This window comes from Microchirus variegatus (genome assembly GCF_963457635.1).
Source record: "Microchirus variegatus genome assembly, chromosome: 11".
In the NCBI taxonomy this organism is placed as follows: domain Eukaryota; kingdom Metazoa; phylum Chordata; class Actinopteri; order Pleuronectiformes; family Soleidae; genus Microchirus; species Microchirus variegatus.
The window spans coordinates 7,004,230-7,019,020 of NC_139812.1; the positions used below are offsets into that span (position 1 = coordinate 7,004,230).

A 14,791-nucleotide genomic window follows, 5' to 3' on the forward strand; every position below is an offset into this window, starting at 1 on the left:
ACCACGGCGAGTAAACTGTGGAACATTGCCTGTTAAATGCTGGAAAGTCTCTGCGCAAAAGTGAAACTTATGAACTCCCCGCGACTTTCACTTCACAGCAGAGAACATTCTCTCTCTTTGAACAGTTAACTAAAGTCATCTGCTCATCTGATGCATCTGTTATTCCCTTAATTGCAGAGTTGTAGGGGTAATATTGCGTGTAGAGAAATGATCCAGTCGGATACGGAGAAGCGGACGGCGCAGGAGAGGGAGAAGAGTACAGCGCAGGGGCGGTGCGCAGAAATCCGTCTGCACCAGATGAGGGGGCTCTACCACTTTTTTATTTATGTTAATTATTTTACTTTTAAATGTGACCAGCATTGCATGGCTTGTTTTAAGATTCACTGGCATTTACTAAATTAGGATTTAACTTAAGTGAAAACAATTGATCAATTGAGAAGTCAGTGGATTCAAGAAGAATTTCAGTGGACATTTTATTCACTGACACAAAAAGCACACATTCTATGGTGGTAAAGTAAGTATAAAAGGTAAAAAATTGAATAAAAAAAATTTTAGACGAAAAAAATGGAATTCTAAAAAATTAAAACGGAAAAAACGGAATTTGGAAAAAAATAAAACGGATTTCATAGGGCCCTACTAAATGTCAAAAATTCTTCTGCCTTTTACTACTTTACAAGATGCATCACAGATAAAAAAACAACAGAGCTGGTGGTGCCTGAAACTTCTGCACAGTACTGTATATACAGTACATACTGTATATTTACTAGGGATGAGAATTTCACACATTTTTAGAGTCGATTGTCGAGGTCCACGTGCCGAAATTTTTTTTTTTTTACAGCAGCAGCAACAGCAGCAACGCGGGAGTGTAAACTATTCTACACTGTACTACTTCATTTTAGGCTAAAAACATGGCTGTAATGTCCATTATTGACCATCAGAACAGCGATAATTAAAATGAGGGGCAAAAGAAATGAAAAAAAGCGGACTCTCCGCTGGAACGCGCGTCGCCACTCGCCAGACGGCTCAGGTTTTTGAACCTGCGCTCGTTAGGTGTCCACCAGAGTGAAGTACAGTGATCCTGACTGGGTGAGATGCAGTCTTCATTTGTGTAGCGCTTGTGTTATGTCCCACACCTCACCACATATTACCCCACCCCCGTCCTAAACTTAAGTGCAATCTCGTTCGCACTGCACGCACACACACACGCTTGGACGGGCACAGCCACTCGAGAGAACGAGCCGGTGACGCTGGTGCGCTCCAGGGAGCCTGGCCAGCAGGATCACCTTTTCGTGCACAGCTTATTTAACCTCCATGGTCGTGAACTTTACGTGTTTGTGACACTTCGACTTTTTTTACTTTTCAATTTTTTGTCGAGGTGCGCGCGTGTCGATTGTCGATCGATTTGTCGACAAAAAATCCCATCCCTAATATTTACATTTTTGTTTCTGACTTCTCAACTGGAAGGCGGTGTACTCGGGGGTGACGTCACTCCCAGTTTCGACTTCCGAGGTAAAAGGAAAACAGTATGCCCGGGATAAAGCACAATTTTTATTTCTACGAGATCAATAGGTACCAGAACTTGACATCAACAGATGTTTCACTTAGTTTTTGAGGTCAGAGTTTCTGGATGGAAGTGAGATTTTTGCAGTTGCTTATAAAACTGCAACTGAGCCTTTTTGATTCATAGGTAAAAGACCTCCTTGGTCAACCTGAGCGTCAGAGGAGGGGAGTCTGGTGGGTCCTGGACCTGAGCCAGGTGAAACACAGTGGATTGAGGAGCCTGCCCATTTTGGTAGCAGAGGAAGAGGAAGAGTGGGAGCTGGTGGACAGGAAATAGGAAATGGCAGGGAGACAGAGTTCTGAAGACGCAGAGAGGGGAACATATAGGTTTGGTCGGATGACCTCAAACATGGAGGAACGCAACAGGGGGCAACAACAACAAAATGAGCAGGGAAGAGGCAAAGCCCACAGCTGGGAGTCTGGGATAAATATGAGAGAAAATGGTGCAAGCAAAAAGATACGGGGGTGGGGGGCTGAGAATTGAAAGAGATAAAAATAACAGGGGGAAGATGCTGAAAGGTTTCCCAGACCACCCCCTCCCCCCCGTGCTGAGCTGCAACTGATCAGAGACCTCCAGGTTTCACGGTTCTTCACTGTGATGTTTTTCTTTCCTTTAGTTCCACCAAATAAAACTTCACGGTGCTGCCACACCTCGTCCACCAACACGCCCATCTCCTCCGCGGTAAACGACGGTGCCCGCTTGGTTTTTTTGCTGCCGATTTCTTACATTCTCACGTGTGTGCCAATATTCACGGGGGTATATATGCGCTAATGGGCTTGATTACTACTTGGATACACCTGATGGCACACACACACGTTATCAAAATGAACTTAATGCTATATCCACGTGCAAACACTTTGTTTGAGCGGGAGAGATGCGAGTAGACGCGCAACTAGGCTACTTGTTGTTTTCTTTTTTATTATTTTTTCTTTTCTTTTCTTTTCTTTTTATTTTATATATATATATATGGTTATAAGCACATAATGTGAAGCTAATCCACTAACTCAGTACTCATCATGGATATCGCAAGTTCTTATAAACAACGACAATAGAAAGGATGGAGGATGGACACAGTAAAGCTAGAGGAGTTATTCCAGATGGGCAATAACAAGGTAGACTACTGGTGTACTTGTCAAAACGCCATACGTTAACGGCACGCTAGAGCAAATCTAAAGGTAACTTAGCCTTTATAGGGCTGTGTAACGTTGATGGGCGTGCGTACCATAGCATTAATTCCTGCAGGCGCCCCTGAGCCTAATTGCACCTGTGTGGGGGGACCACGGGGCGATGTGTGTGACTTATGCGCTGATAAATCGGTGGGTGATCAATTTGCCTGGCATCGATTGATTCAGTTTCAGCACCACCGTGGTGAACAGCTCTCGTTAAGAGCTTCTTAAGAAGCTTCTTTGGCTTGATCTTACGGTTCTCCTAAGAAGGCAATTAAGAACGCGTCTGGGAAACACCCGTATCTTAGCGCTCCTTCTTAGCCATTCCTTCTTAAGAGCCTTCTTAAGTCCTTAAGAAAGATCGTATCTGGGAAACGCGGCCAATGTCAGTTACTTTGCTTAGTAACTAATTAGTTTTACAATGTGGTAACTGAGTTACTAACTCAATTACTTTTTGGGAGAAGTAATTTGTAACTATTACTAACTAGCCTACGCTGTCGAGGGCCGACAGCAAGGGGTATACCTGCGAACTTGTCCAATCCTCAACTTTCCAATATACCCAAAGTATACGCACTCGCACCTGCCACTAACTGTTTTAATTAATTATTAATAAATTCAACAAAATAACTTAAATATTATGATATAATGCTGACTACACTTTATACATGTTCAAAGTATCCATATAAACTCGATATTTAACACAGAATACCTGAACTCATAAATTTCTCTCTAGTTTTTAATAAAACGAGTTAACCTATTATACCTTGTTAAATATTATGAATATTAAAATGCTAACCACACCTTCAAAGTGTCCAAATTTCATGAAAAAGAATACACTATGTTTATTAAATTTCATGAAAAAGCATACAATATGTTCAAACTTTCCATTCAATGCATTAATAAAGAAATTGAGGCTTAACTATTTTTTATATGATAATTAATATATTTATATTATAATGTAATAAATATTATGAATAAGTGCTAAATAAACCCATGATATCCTCAATGTGTCCAAATGAGCTCAATAATAAAGAAAAAATGCCTTAACAATTTTTTCTGTGTTCACTAATAAGTTAACCAGTTAACTTATTATGTAACTATTACCAATCATAGCCAAAGTAATAATGATTGTACTTGTAGATAGTTGTTACATGAATCATTGTACAAAATTTGATGGCAATATCTCCATCAGTCTGGAAGATAAAGCCGAAAACGTGTTTTTAGCATAATAAATTAATTAATTTGCTAATTAATAATAAAGCTACAAAGATAGGGATAATTCTCAGGTGGTATGTGATGCCCATGCAAAATTTGAAGCCAATACCTGCAATACTTTGGAAGATACAGGCGAAAATATGTTTTTTATATCATTAATTAATTCATTAATTAACTAATTAATAATAATGGTAGACAGCTCAAAATCAATAGGGATCATCTACAGGGGGTATGTGACCCATAAAAAAATAAGAAAATTTAATCTCAAACGCCTTTCCAGTTATCGCGTTAACAGCTAAAATCTGCGGACACGGACGACGACGCGCAAGACCGATTCCATAATATTTGCGCGCGTTTCTCGCGGATATAATTACTTTTTTAAAGTAAGATGCCCACAACCGTTCAGAACCCGATTGTTCTCCTTTGATTGAGAGGAGTGGTGCCCCGATTCAAGACTCAATTTCTTAATAAGCAATAAATTATTCCATAAATAATTAATTAAATAATTCAAAATTCTTAATCTTGGTCCCCCCAACACTAGTAAGTCACATTACCAAAACTGTTCAGCAGTAGGGCTGTAATGATATGCGTATCGAAATCAAATCGAGCACCCCCCACAGAATGCCACGAGGGACACAGTCAAAAGCCTTCTCCAAGTCCACAAAACACGTGTGGACTGGTTGAGCAAACTCCCATGAACACTCGAACACCCTGCGAAGGGTATAGAGCTGGTCCAGTGTTCCACGGCCAGTACGAAAACCGCATTGTTCCTCTTGAATCCGAGGTTCGACTATCGGCCGAACTCTCCTCTCCAGTACCCTGGAATAGACTTTCCCCGGGAGGCTGAGGAGTGTGATCCCCCGATAGTTGGAACACACTCTCCAGTCCCCCTTTTTAAAAAGAAGGACCACCACCCCGGTCATGTGGCCATCTTAAATGCTCCAAATGCAAAAAGTTTTCAGTGATGAGGCTGAAGTTATGAAGTTTTACTCGAAATGTCAACTCTGGTCAGTATAATAGGGGATCTTTTTTGATCTAACACCATAGATATATTTAAAAATATACAATTTAGTTATGTTATCTAGTCATTAACATATGTACAGCCAAGTGTACTGCCATCTACTGGCTGTGTGTAGGTTCACAGCGCCTTGAAATTAGTTGAAAATAACAATAACATTAAACTCAAGTTTCCACAGAAACTCAAAGGATAATAACAATGGCTAACATGAGTGCCACAGCCATGTTTGCTAACTAGCAATAATCTATTGTTAATTGTTAAGCTAATCTAGTCTATTTAAAAAAAAAAAAAAAAAAAAAAATAAAGTGGGCAATATTGTGTGAAAAAATTATTGAATTGTAAAGTTCGTGTATGAGGAATTTGAATTGAAATTTCTGAGTACAAAGAGGAGGTTTCACAAAGATAGTTTCACAACAAAACACATTTCTCTGAAAAACTCAACTTTAGCACAACAGAAGACGCGTCAAAAGAACTTTAACACCATTAAGACATAACTACATATATTCCAGAATTTACATTTTAACAGAATTTTTTAAAGGTCACATAGAGTGGTCCTGTTGCACATATATGTTAGTTATGGAGGTCTACTTACATATATTAAGTTGTTTTTATGGTCAAAATCCTCCTAGTTGATGTAAACGAGCCGATTGAAATCTGTCCTTTTCGAAGCGCTTGTCAGTCGGGCTATTTTTAGCCATAAATCTCGCCCGAGAAGACAGAGTGTGTTGTGATTGGCCAGCCAGCGTAGAGCCTTCCCACCTATGTTGTGATTGGCCAGGTATCTGGAAGTGACGTAATCTATCACGTCAGCTCTCAGAAGCGCAGCTCCCTCTCTGGAGCGGTGGATGCATTGCTACTCATTATCAAAACATTGTTTTAACAGTGTTTAAAAATAGCTTTGTCACGACTCCCCGTCGCAGTCCCTTTATGACTTTAAACCGGAGTCAGACCCAGAGTCAGAAGACACTGTTGCTCGTGAAACACCTCCACAACGGACGTTATTCTTCTTCTGCGGTTCAATGTACGCAACCGGATGTGCCCGGACTACCGCCCGGAGCAGGACGATCGGTTGTTCAGGAGAACCGCTGCTTACGTAACGTTTACGGGATTTTCAGTGATCTCGTTGAGCCCCGAGGTTACAATAAAACACAACGTTCTCAGCAATGGCTGAACTGTTTGTTTCGAACCGTCAGGCTTCATAAACAAGGTAATGACGCAGATACACACCAAAAAAAACAGCGATAATAGGAACTTCCGGTCTAGTTCCGCTTTAACGCCTAAAATGTATTATGGCTGAGTTAAAGAACTATCAAAACTCTGGGATGCGCACATTTAAGATAAATTAAATGTGTCTAAAAAAGAAAAAAGAAAAGCTTCCATGTAAGAAATTATTACTTAATTGAGTCTTCCCTGATTTGACTGAGCAGACTTTCAAAAACTCATAGCCTAGAATGTCCTGTACTTGCACACGCACGCATGCACGCACAAATTCTGTATTTAACACATATTCTTAATACACACAACCCAGGAGCTATTGAGTCAAAGTTGAATATTTTTTCTTAAAATTTGATATTATTTCTAGTGCAGACATTTCCCAGAAACAATTATTTTACTTTATTGAAAATCCGTTGCTGCAGTGTATTTTTGCACTGATGCAGGACAATGGATGTGGACTTAACTGTAAGAGTTTTAATGACGGGGAAATGAGGACTACTTAATCTGCACAATAACAATTTATATCTTTGCTTAAGTTTAAATTAGGGGTCTATTTGTTGTTGCCAGTTTCTGACCACATAATGTAGCAGAATAAACTGTTAAACACCTGCTATGATAATTGTGAGTCGTCCCAAGACACAGAATACATCACATTGGATCAATCTCTCCACACCGCTGTAATTTATATGTGCCTGGCAGCTGCCCTGGACTCTGACCTTTGAACATTGTTTCCAGTGGAATCACATGTTGAAAGGAACGAGTGGATTTCCACACTGGCCCCCGCAACTTATTTCTGGTGAGGTTCAGGCCAGAATTTAAATTATTCAATACAGTCACATGGACATTTACAGACGTGTTACAGCGCCGACAGGAGGTGTGTGTTTTCACAGGGTTTGACTGTGTAAACTATAAAACAAAACCAAAAACTTTAAAATTTAAACTAAAGCAGATAACATCTAAATAAGGTATTCATCCCACACACTGTGACCATTCATTGTTCAGGCTCTGTATTTACCATGATTGTTATTATGAATGTATCAAGTCAGTCTTCAGTTCATTTCAAACATGGCTCAGATGATTTCATATCGACAAACATCACTGGTAAAGACCAAATTCAAGGTATCACCGTCTTGATCCGTGTCTGACGTTTGTGACAGCTGCGAGAGTTCACACGTTCAGTAGGGCACCCCTGTAAATGTTCATGATTTGAGAAGTGAAATGAAGTGTATATGATTTAAAGAAAGTGTGCAATAATTATTTAAACAAAATTAGGCATTTGCTAAGTTTAGGCACCACAAAAGAAACATTGTGTGCATCCTCCTTTTGCAGAAATAACAGCCTCTAAACGCTTCCTATAGCTTCCAATTAGAGTCTGGATTCTGGCGGTATTTTGGACCATTCTTCTTTACAATACATTTCCAGTTCAGTCAGGTTTGATGGTTTCTGAGCATGGACAGCCGGCTTTAAATCACACCAGAAATGTTCAATAATATTCAGGTCTGGGGACTGAGATGGTCATTCCAGAATGTTGTATTTGTTCCTCTGCATGAATGCCTTAATATATTTTGAGCAGTGTTTAGGTTCGTTGTCTTATTGAAAGATCCAGCCCCGGCACAACTTCAACTTTGTCACTGATTCCTGGACATTGTTCTCCAGAATCTGCTGATATTGAGTGGAATCCATGTGATCATGATAATCATTGATTTCACTGGACATTTTGGCCAGCCAAATTCACGTGACAACAGCCAAAAACCAGCATATCGTGAACCCTGGCTTGGAGGAGTGTGATTTTGTTTTTATGCCGCTGTCAGTACTGTTCTCCTCAGCGAGCAGGCGTTTTAAAACAGTGACGGCTGGGATAACATCGGCTGCAGGTTGCGGAGCTGAACTTCCTGGTTAACTCCTGGTCAATCATGCTCACCTACTAGCTGGCTGTAAACTGTGGAATGGATTTCCTGAAGGAGTCGTGCATCATTACTCCGCGTCTCACAGAGACACGCGTCAGTTCAGGAAACCCATTCCACTTTTTGCAGCCAGCTAGCAGAGCAGTCAGGGAATCACTTGTAGAGACATTTCAGCAGACACACACACACAGATGGATCGGAAATCTCCGATCCGTCAATTACGTCTGTATTGGAACCCGATACCGATACTGGATCGGATAGGCCCCATCCCTAGCTAGAGGTATTGAAATCTTAAAATGTCAAGGTGCCTACATTTATGCACATGCCTAAGTTTGTTTGATCTGTTTGTTTCCCAAACATTTAGGATGGCTAATTGACAGGGTAGCTCGTTTCAAACTTCACAGAGAGGACAGGTGTGTGTCTACAGTAAACATAGGAGTCTCTCTCTGTGTGTGTGTGTGTGTGTGTGTGTGTGTGTGTGTGTGTGTGTGTGTGTGTGTGTGTGTGTGTGTGTGTGTGTGCGTGCGTGTGTCAAAGCACATACTTTGTAGTATGATTGGATTTAACATTAATTTAAACTACCACCAAATACAGTAGTAGCTGATAAACACACACACACACATTCTCTATAACACAAGTTCAACCTCTTTTTTAAACTCAAATTCACTTTAATGAATCCTGAAGGTATTTTATTAAGACAGAAGTACTGAGCTCAAATTTAATTGTTTATGCTTAAAATAAGCAACTTAATATACTTGAAGTCAACATTAGATTCATTTTTATAACAGGTTTGTCCTTAAAAAAAACTTATATGAATATGATAATGAGCCATTTTTTGAATAAAAGACCAAAAATATACTGAAGGTTTTAGTCAATTTAAACTATTCTACACTGTACTACTTCATTTTAGGCTCAAAAACATGGCTGTAATGTCCATTATTGACCATCAGAACAGCGATAATAAAAATGAGGGGCAAAAAAAAGTGGACTCTCCGCTGGAACGCGTGTGTCGCCACTCGCCAGACGGCTCAGGTTTTTGAACCTGTGCTCGTTAGGTGTCCACCAGAGTGAAGTACAGTGATCCTGACTGGGTGAGATGCCGTCTTCATTTGTGTAGCGCTTGCGTTATGTCCCCCACATCACCACATATTACCCCACCCCCGTCCTAAACTTAAGCGCAATCTCGTTCGCACTGCACGCACACACACACGCTTGGACGCGCACAGCCACTCAAAAGAACGAGCCGTTGACGCTGGTGCGCGCCAGGGAGCCTGGACAGCAGGATCGCCTTTTCGTGCACAGCTTCTTTAACCTCCGTGGTTGTGAACTTTACGTGTTTGTGACACTGACTTTTTTTACTTTTCATTTTTTTGTTGAGGTGCGCAGTCCCTCGACTCCCCGCCGCAGTCCCTTTTATGACTTTGACCCGGAGTCAGACCCAGAGTCAGAAGACACTGTCGCTCATGAAACACCTCCACAACGGACGTTATTCTTCTTCTGCAGTTCAATGTACGCAACCGGATGTGCCCGGACTAGTGCCCGGACCAGGAGGATCTGCTGTTCAGGAGAACTGCTGTTTACGTAACCAGGAGGGTTTTTTTCAGAAATCTCACGAGATTACCCGAGATTACAATACAACACAGCGTTCTCAGCAATGGCTGAACTGTTTATTTCGAAACTTCAGGGCTTCATAAACGAGGTGGTTAGGGCTTCAAGCTTGAGACCGGAGGGTAGCCGGTTCGAACCCCGACCTGTCCGCAACTGAAGTGCCCTTGAGCAAGGCACCTGACCCCCTCACTGCTCCCCGAGCGCCGCTGAATGCAGGCAGCATTCTGGGTTAGCATGTACTTCACTTCACTGTGTGGGTGTTCACTAACTCACAGATGGGTTAAAATGCAGAGATTGGAAATTTCCCCACTGCGGGACTAATAAGGGAATCTTAATCTTAAAATGACTATAAACAGTAAAGGTTATATACAAATCAATAAATGCAAGAAAAGGATGAATGAATGAATGAAATAAATAGTCCAGTTCATGTGCAGTGAACTGTCCTGTTTCTAATTCCTGGCTGTAATGGACATTACAGCCATGTTTTTGAGCCTAAAATGAAGTAGTACAGTGTAGAATTGTTTACAGATGTCGAAAAACTGAGTGTGGTAAAGCCACATATTTTTTATAAATATGTATGTATATATATGTATATATGTATATATATATATATATATATATATGTATCTGCAATCTGCACTTTGTGTGACTTGTGACTGAATTTCATTTTAATGTTTACACCAGGGTTCCTTGTCAGCACTTTATGTTCAGATGTTTGTAAGTTCCAAATATACTATTGTGATTGAAGTAGTTAAATAAAAATATAAATTATTAATTAATGCATCACCTCATGTCATCATAACAGAGGTCTGTCTTCCAGGAAAGAACAGTTTATTTTTAATGTAATATAGTATTGGCCATACTTGTGATGTATTGCATGTCTTTGTTTAATAATACAGAAGATTAAGACCTTAAAAAAATAATCGCATCGCAATCGCAATATTGGCACGAAAAATCGCAATTAGATTTTTTCCATAATCGTTCAGCCCTAATAATGAGTCGACCAAACTGATACTGTACAATTAACATAACATTTCTGAAAAATAGTATTGTTTCATTGTAAAAGTAAAGTGCTTTAAGTAAAATTTAGATTTTTTATGCACCTTTGTTTGTCGTGTATTCCAGGAAATGTCAAAACTGAAAGCAAAAAAGCTGAGAAAGTCGAGTTTCACATTTGTTTTCTGGGCGGCAGCGGTGACAGTAAGTGGACACTTACATGTAAACATTCCGGCAAGTACATCCTCTCGTGTCAGCATGAGTTATATTCATGAAGTATAATCCAAAAATAAATAGAATATAAATAAACACGGCATGTGTGTGCCACGCAAGATCCACCTAATGAATCATGCTACTTTATCAGCACGGTTATGACTTCCCGACTGCAACAGCAGCAGTGACATAACAGCAGCAGCAGTAGCAGTGACGACAGCAGCAGTTTGCGCTACTGGATAACATACACACGCAACACATTAACAAGGGGAGCAAAAAAACACGAGTGACCTCTCACATACTTTCAGGACACGTTCTCTAAAATGGCTGATGGAGACTCTTAATGTGAAAACCTGCTCTGCCCATGTTAATGCCTGAGCTACCTACCACTCCTTTAAAAAGAAACTATATAATACTGTACGTATTACTTGGTATCAAACAAGTTGCCTGATCTATGACTGAATTTCATTTTAAATACAAATACAATACTTGTACAATAACTTATTTTTTAATCTGATTTGTTGGATTAAAAATTACCATGAAAATGCGGAATTGCAAAAATGAAAAATCTGTCTCTCTTCCAAATGTCACCGTTTATTTTCATTATGGCAACACCAACTAAACTTAATGATGTCACAAAGCATTTACATCAAAAATAATAGTAATAATAATAAAGCAGTCTGTACACACTTTTTAGCACATGTTCCTTCCTGAAGCCAAACACTTACAAGGAGATAATGCACCTTTAATGTATACTTCATTATGTAATAAATCTAAAGCAACTGGTCATAAAATCCTCCTAATATGTCACAGAGACTCAGGAATAATGTTCATATAACAAACTGAACTCACCAACAACAATAGTACAGCCAAAATATTTGCATTAAAAAAAATATTTTGCAGACTGCAAATCATGTTTATGTTTTGAAATCATGTTTTGGCATGTGGCGCTACCTACCGCCATCTACTAATTATTGCAGTCACTAGAGTCTCAGCTGCCGAGCAACCACGGGTTGCCAGTTACATCAGAAAATGAAACATAAAAGACCTCGGTATTTTGAATTTGAATGTAGTAACCGTTTTTGGCCACATTCTTACATATGGCACCTTTAATTTAAGTAATATTTTCAGCATATTCCTTATGAGCGCAATAAGGACCATCATATATTGGTGGTTATTACTCTGTTGTAAATGTTACACTATTAGGCATCATATTACAGTAATATATTAGTGAGTAGTGCATTCCTGCCCAACAATGAGGATGGAGTCACCAGGGTTGACAGGATAAATAAGGAGGCTTCAGAGAAAGAAAATGTATCCCTGCTGATTAAAACAATTTTGTCCTCCTGCTGCTGCTGCCACTGTAAAGGTCACCAAAAGCTTTGTTTAAATGGTTTTAGCTGATTTTAATGTCTCACACTAAACATTTGTCTGTGATGTGACTGTAAAAAGAAACGAGAGGAAATGTTGTTCCACAGCAGAGCAGTCACTTAGTTAAAGGTGAAGTAAGTAGTTTATAGTGACATCTAGGGGAGAGTCTGAAATTTACAACAAAGAACTGCTCCTCTGCTCACCCCCTCCCTTCCCTGAGCGCTACGGTATCCGCAGCCGGTCAAATGTCGTCCTCGTCGTCTTTTTCTGTGTCAGCAGATGAGGTTCGTGAGGCGAGGGAGAGGGCGAGCTACCGCGGCCGTAGCAGACGAAGCGGAGAGAGAGGAGGCGGGACTTCTGCTACAAGTAAAGAAGCAGGATTTGTTCTCTCGCGTTTGTCCTTACAGGCTAGAAACATGGCGCTTCGCTGATAACAGTGGCAATGCAACCACGGCCCGTGACCATGTTATTTTACATGACTTTTTGAAACACTACGAAAATGAAACAAAAACTATTATACAGCGACTAGACAATGCAGGAGCACATAATATGTATAAAAAAGTGGATTTTGGGTCATATAAACACATAAATACTACACCATGTCCCTTTAAAGCTATACTTACCCTTCTTGCACGTCTCACAGCACTTAATAAAAATTTGAACATGAACACCTCAGCCTCCGAATATTTTAATTGGTCATACTTTTATCATAATTATATGAGAATTAAATAATGATGAGTTTCAAAACCTGGTGGGTTTATCTTAGTTTTAGAGTGCCATACGCTTATTAGGAGCTATTTAAGATTACAAAAGAAAAGTGTAAAAATGCAAGAAAGGTAAGTATAGCTTTAAATAACCCTCAGTAATAGAGACAAAAAGCGGGACAAACTGGAAACTGGTACAAGCGTCATTATGCAAGATTGGGCCCATGACCTCATCACCACTCATGGACATTTAACAGCAGAACACTACATACATTTTAAATATACTAATCCATTCATTCATAAACATATATATACACATGTGTGTGTACACTGTATGCATATAGAAGAGGAATGCAAAGTGGTCAAAAGTACTCTCCACTACAGGAATGCAGAGTTACAGGTCAAACAAGATATTTTTTTCAAATGTCTCTGATAGGAAGCTGGAGACCTTCAGCACTGATTGATTATTGATTGTTGCCTTGGAGACACATGTCTTTCCACAAGTTTCTGTCTTCAGTGACTTAAAGAAAAAATATGTTTTCTTGTTCTGAACTGCATTAAAACTGCACTGTGGTTTTACTAAAATATATCATGATTTTATTTATCATGTTCAATATGATGAACAATCACCACATGAGTCATGTTACCAGGATGACCACTTGAACATAAAGCACCAAATATAAAGTACAATCTGAGACATGAAGTGTCTGCAAAGCATCCTGTTTGCAGAAGCAGGAGTTCCACTGAGGCCAATAAATCAACAACAATGTCTTTCACAATGTAACGTTGTTCAATAGAAATATTGTACATTGATATGTTTATAATGTTTATGTACAGACACACTGAGACACAACACATGTTTCTCTGTGGAAGAGTTAACTGCTTTGACTTAACTGGTTTCCTCAATTTTCACTCAGGAGTAAACATTAATGTTTAATAATTTTCCAAATTAATTAATTACCACCATTATGACCATTTAAAAATATTATTGTTGTTCATTTGTTGGCTGTATAATGCAGTTGTGTGTAGAAGCATAACTACCAGTGAAAAAAGTGAAAAAGTCAGTGTTTTTTGCTTAAAGCCATCTACATTGTGAAGAAACACACGTAAAAGTGGAGTAACTTCGAGATGGTTGGTTGTTTTTGTCAATGATAAGCTAATTTATAGGCCTTTTAAATGCTGCGTTATATTTAAAAATGACGCGATTTTTAGCGCTGCTGGAAACCCCCGCACTTACCTATGATGAGGCGAATTGCAGCCACTCTGTCATCATAGGTGCTTTTAAGAACTCATTTACATTATCACAAAGCTTTTCTTCTTCTTAAGCCAAATTAAACACACACTCTCTCTCTCTCTCTCACACACACACACAAACACACACAGAGTCACATGCTGCTCTGCTGCAGAAGCAACAGGTCTCCCTCTGTATCTCTAACACACACACGCGCGCGCTGAAGAAACTGAATAAATCAATAAAACACTGAGATAAAAACGTTTCTTACCTCTTCTTCTCCTTTTCTGCTGTCATTTTTGATCTTCTAACGATATAATTCCCCGACAGTCAAAGTCAAGCCCAGGTTTAAAGAGGGAAAAAATATAAAACTGAGAAGGAAAAAAATATGCGTGTTTGTCACATGAAATGGCCAGAGTTCAGCGACAGATAATGTCGTTAATAAACCTGCAAGTTAGTCCACGAAGCGCTGATGGTGCTGGTTCTGGTGGTGGGGCCGCACAGTCTCAGAACACTGCCGAGGATTGTACAGCCTCTCACCCGCACAGAGAAGAAGGTAAAAAACAACACCTCCACACACACACACACA

The 14,791-nt window shown here is 39.6% G+C and overlaps 1 protein-coding gene across 1 annotated transcript in view; it reads right to left on the bottom strand.

Annotated features, from left to right (window-relative positions):
* epas1b (endothelial PAS domain protein 1b) overlaps nucleotides 1-14,499 on the bottom strand; it is a gene marked incomplete at its 5' end in the record, with an annotated part of 93,177 nt that extends 78,678 nt beyond the window's left edge. The window contains one exon of the mRNA XM_083897939.1: nucleotides 14,474-14,499. Coding sequence (XP_083754065.1) covers nucleotides 14,474-14,499 — 26 coding nt within the window. The remainder of the gene's footprint in view (nucleotides 1-14,473) is intronic.
* Nucleotides 14,500-14,791: the final 292 nt, after the last annotated feature.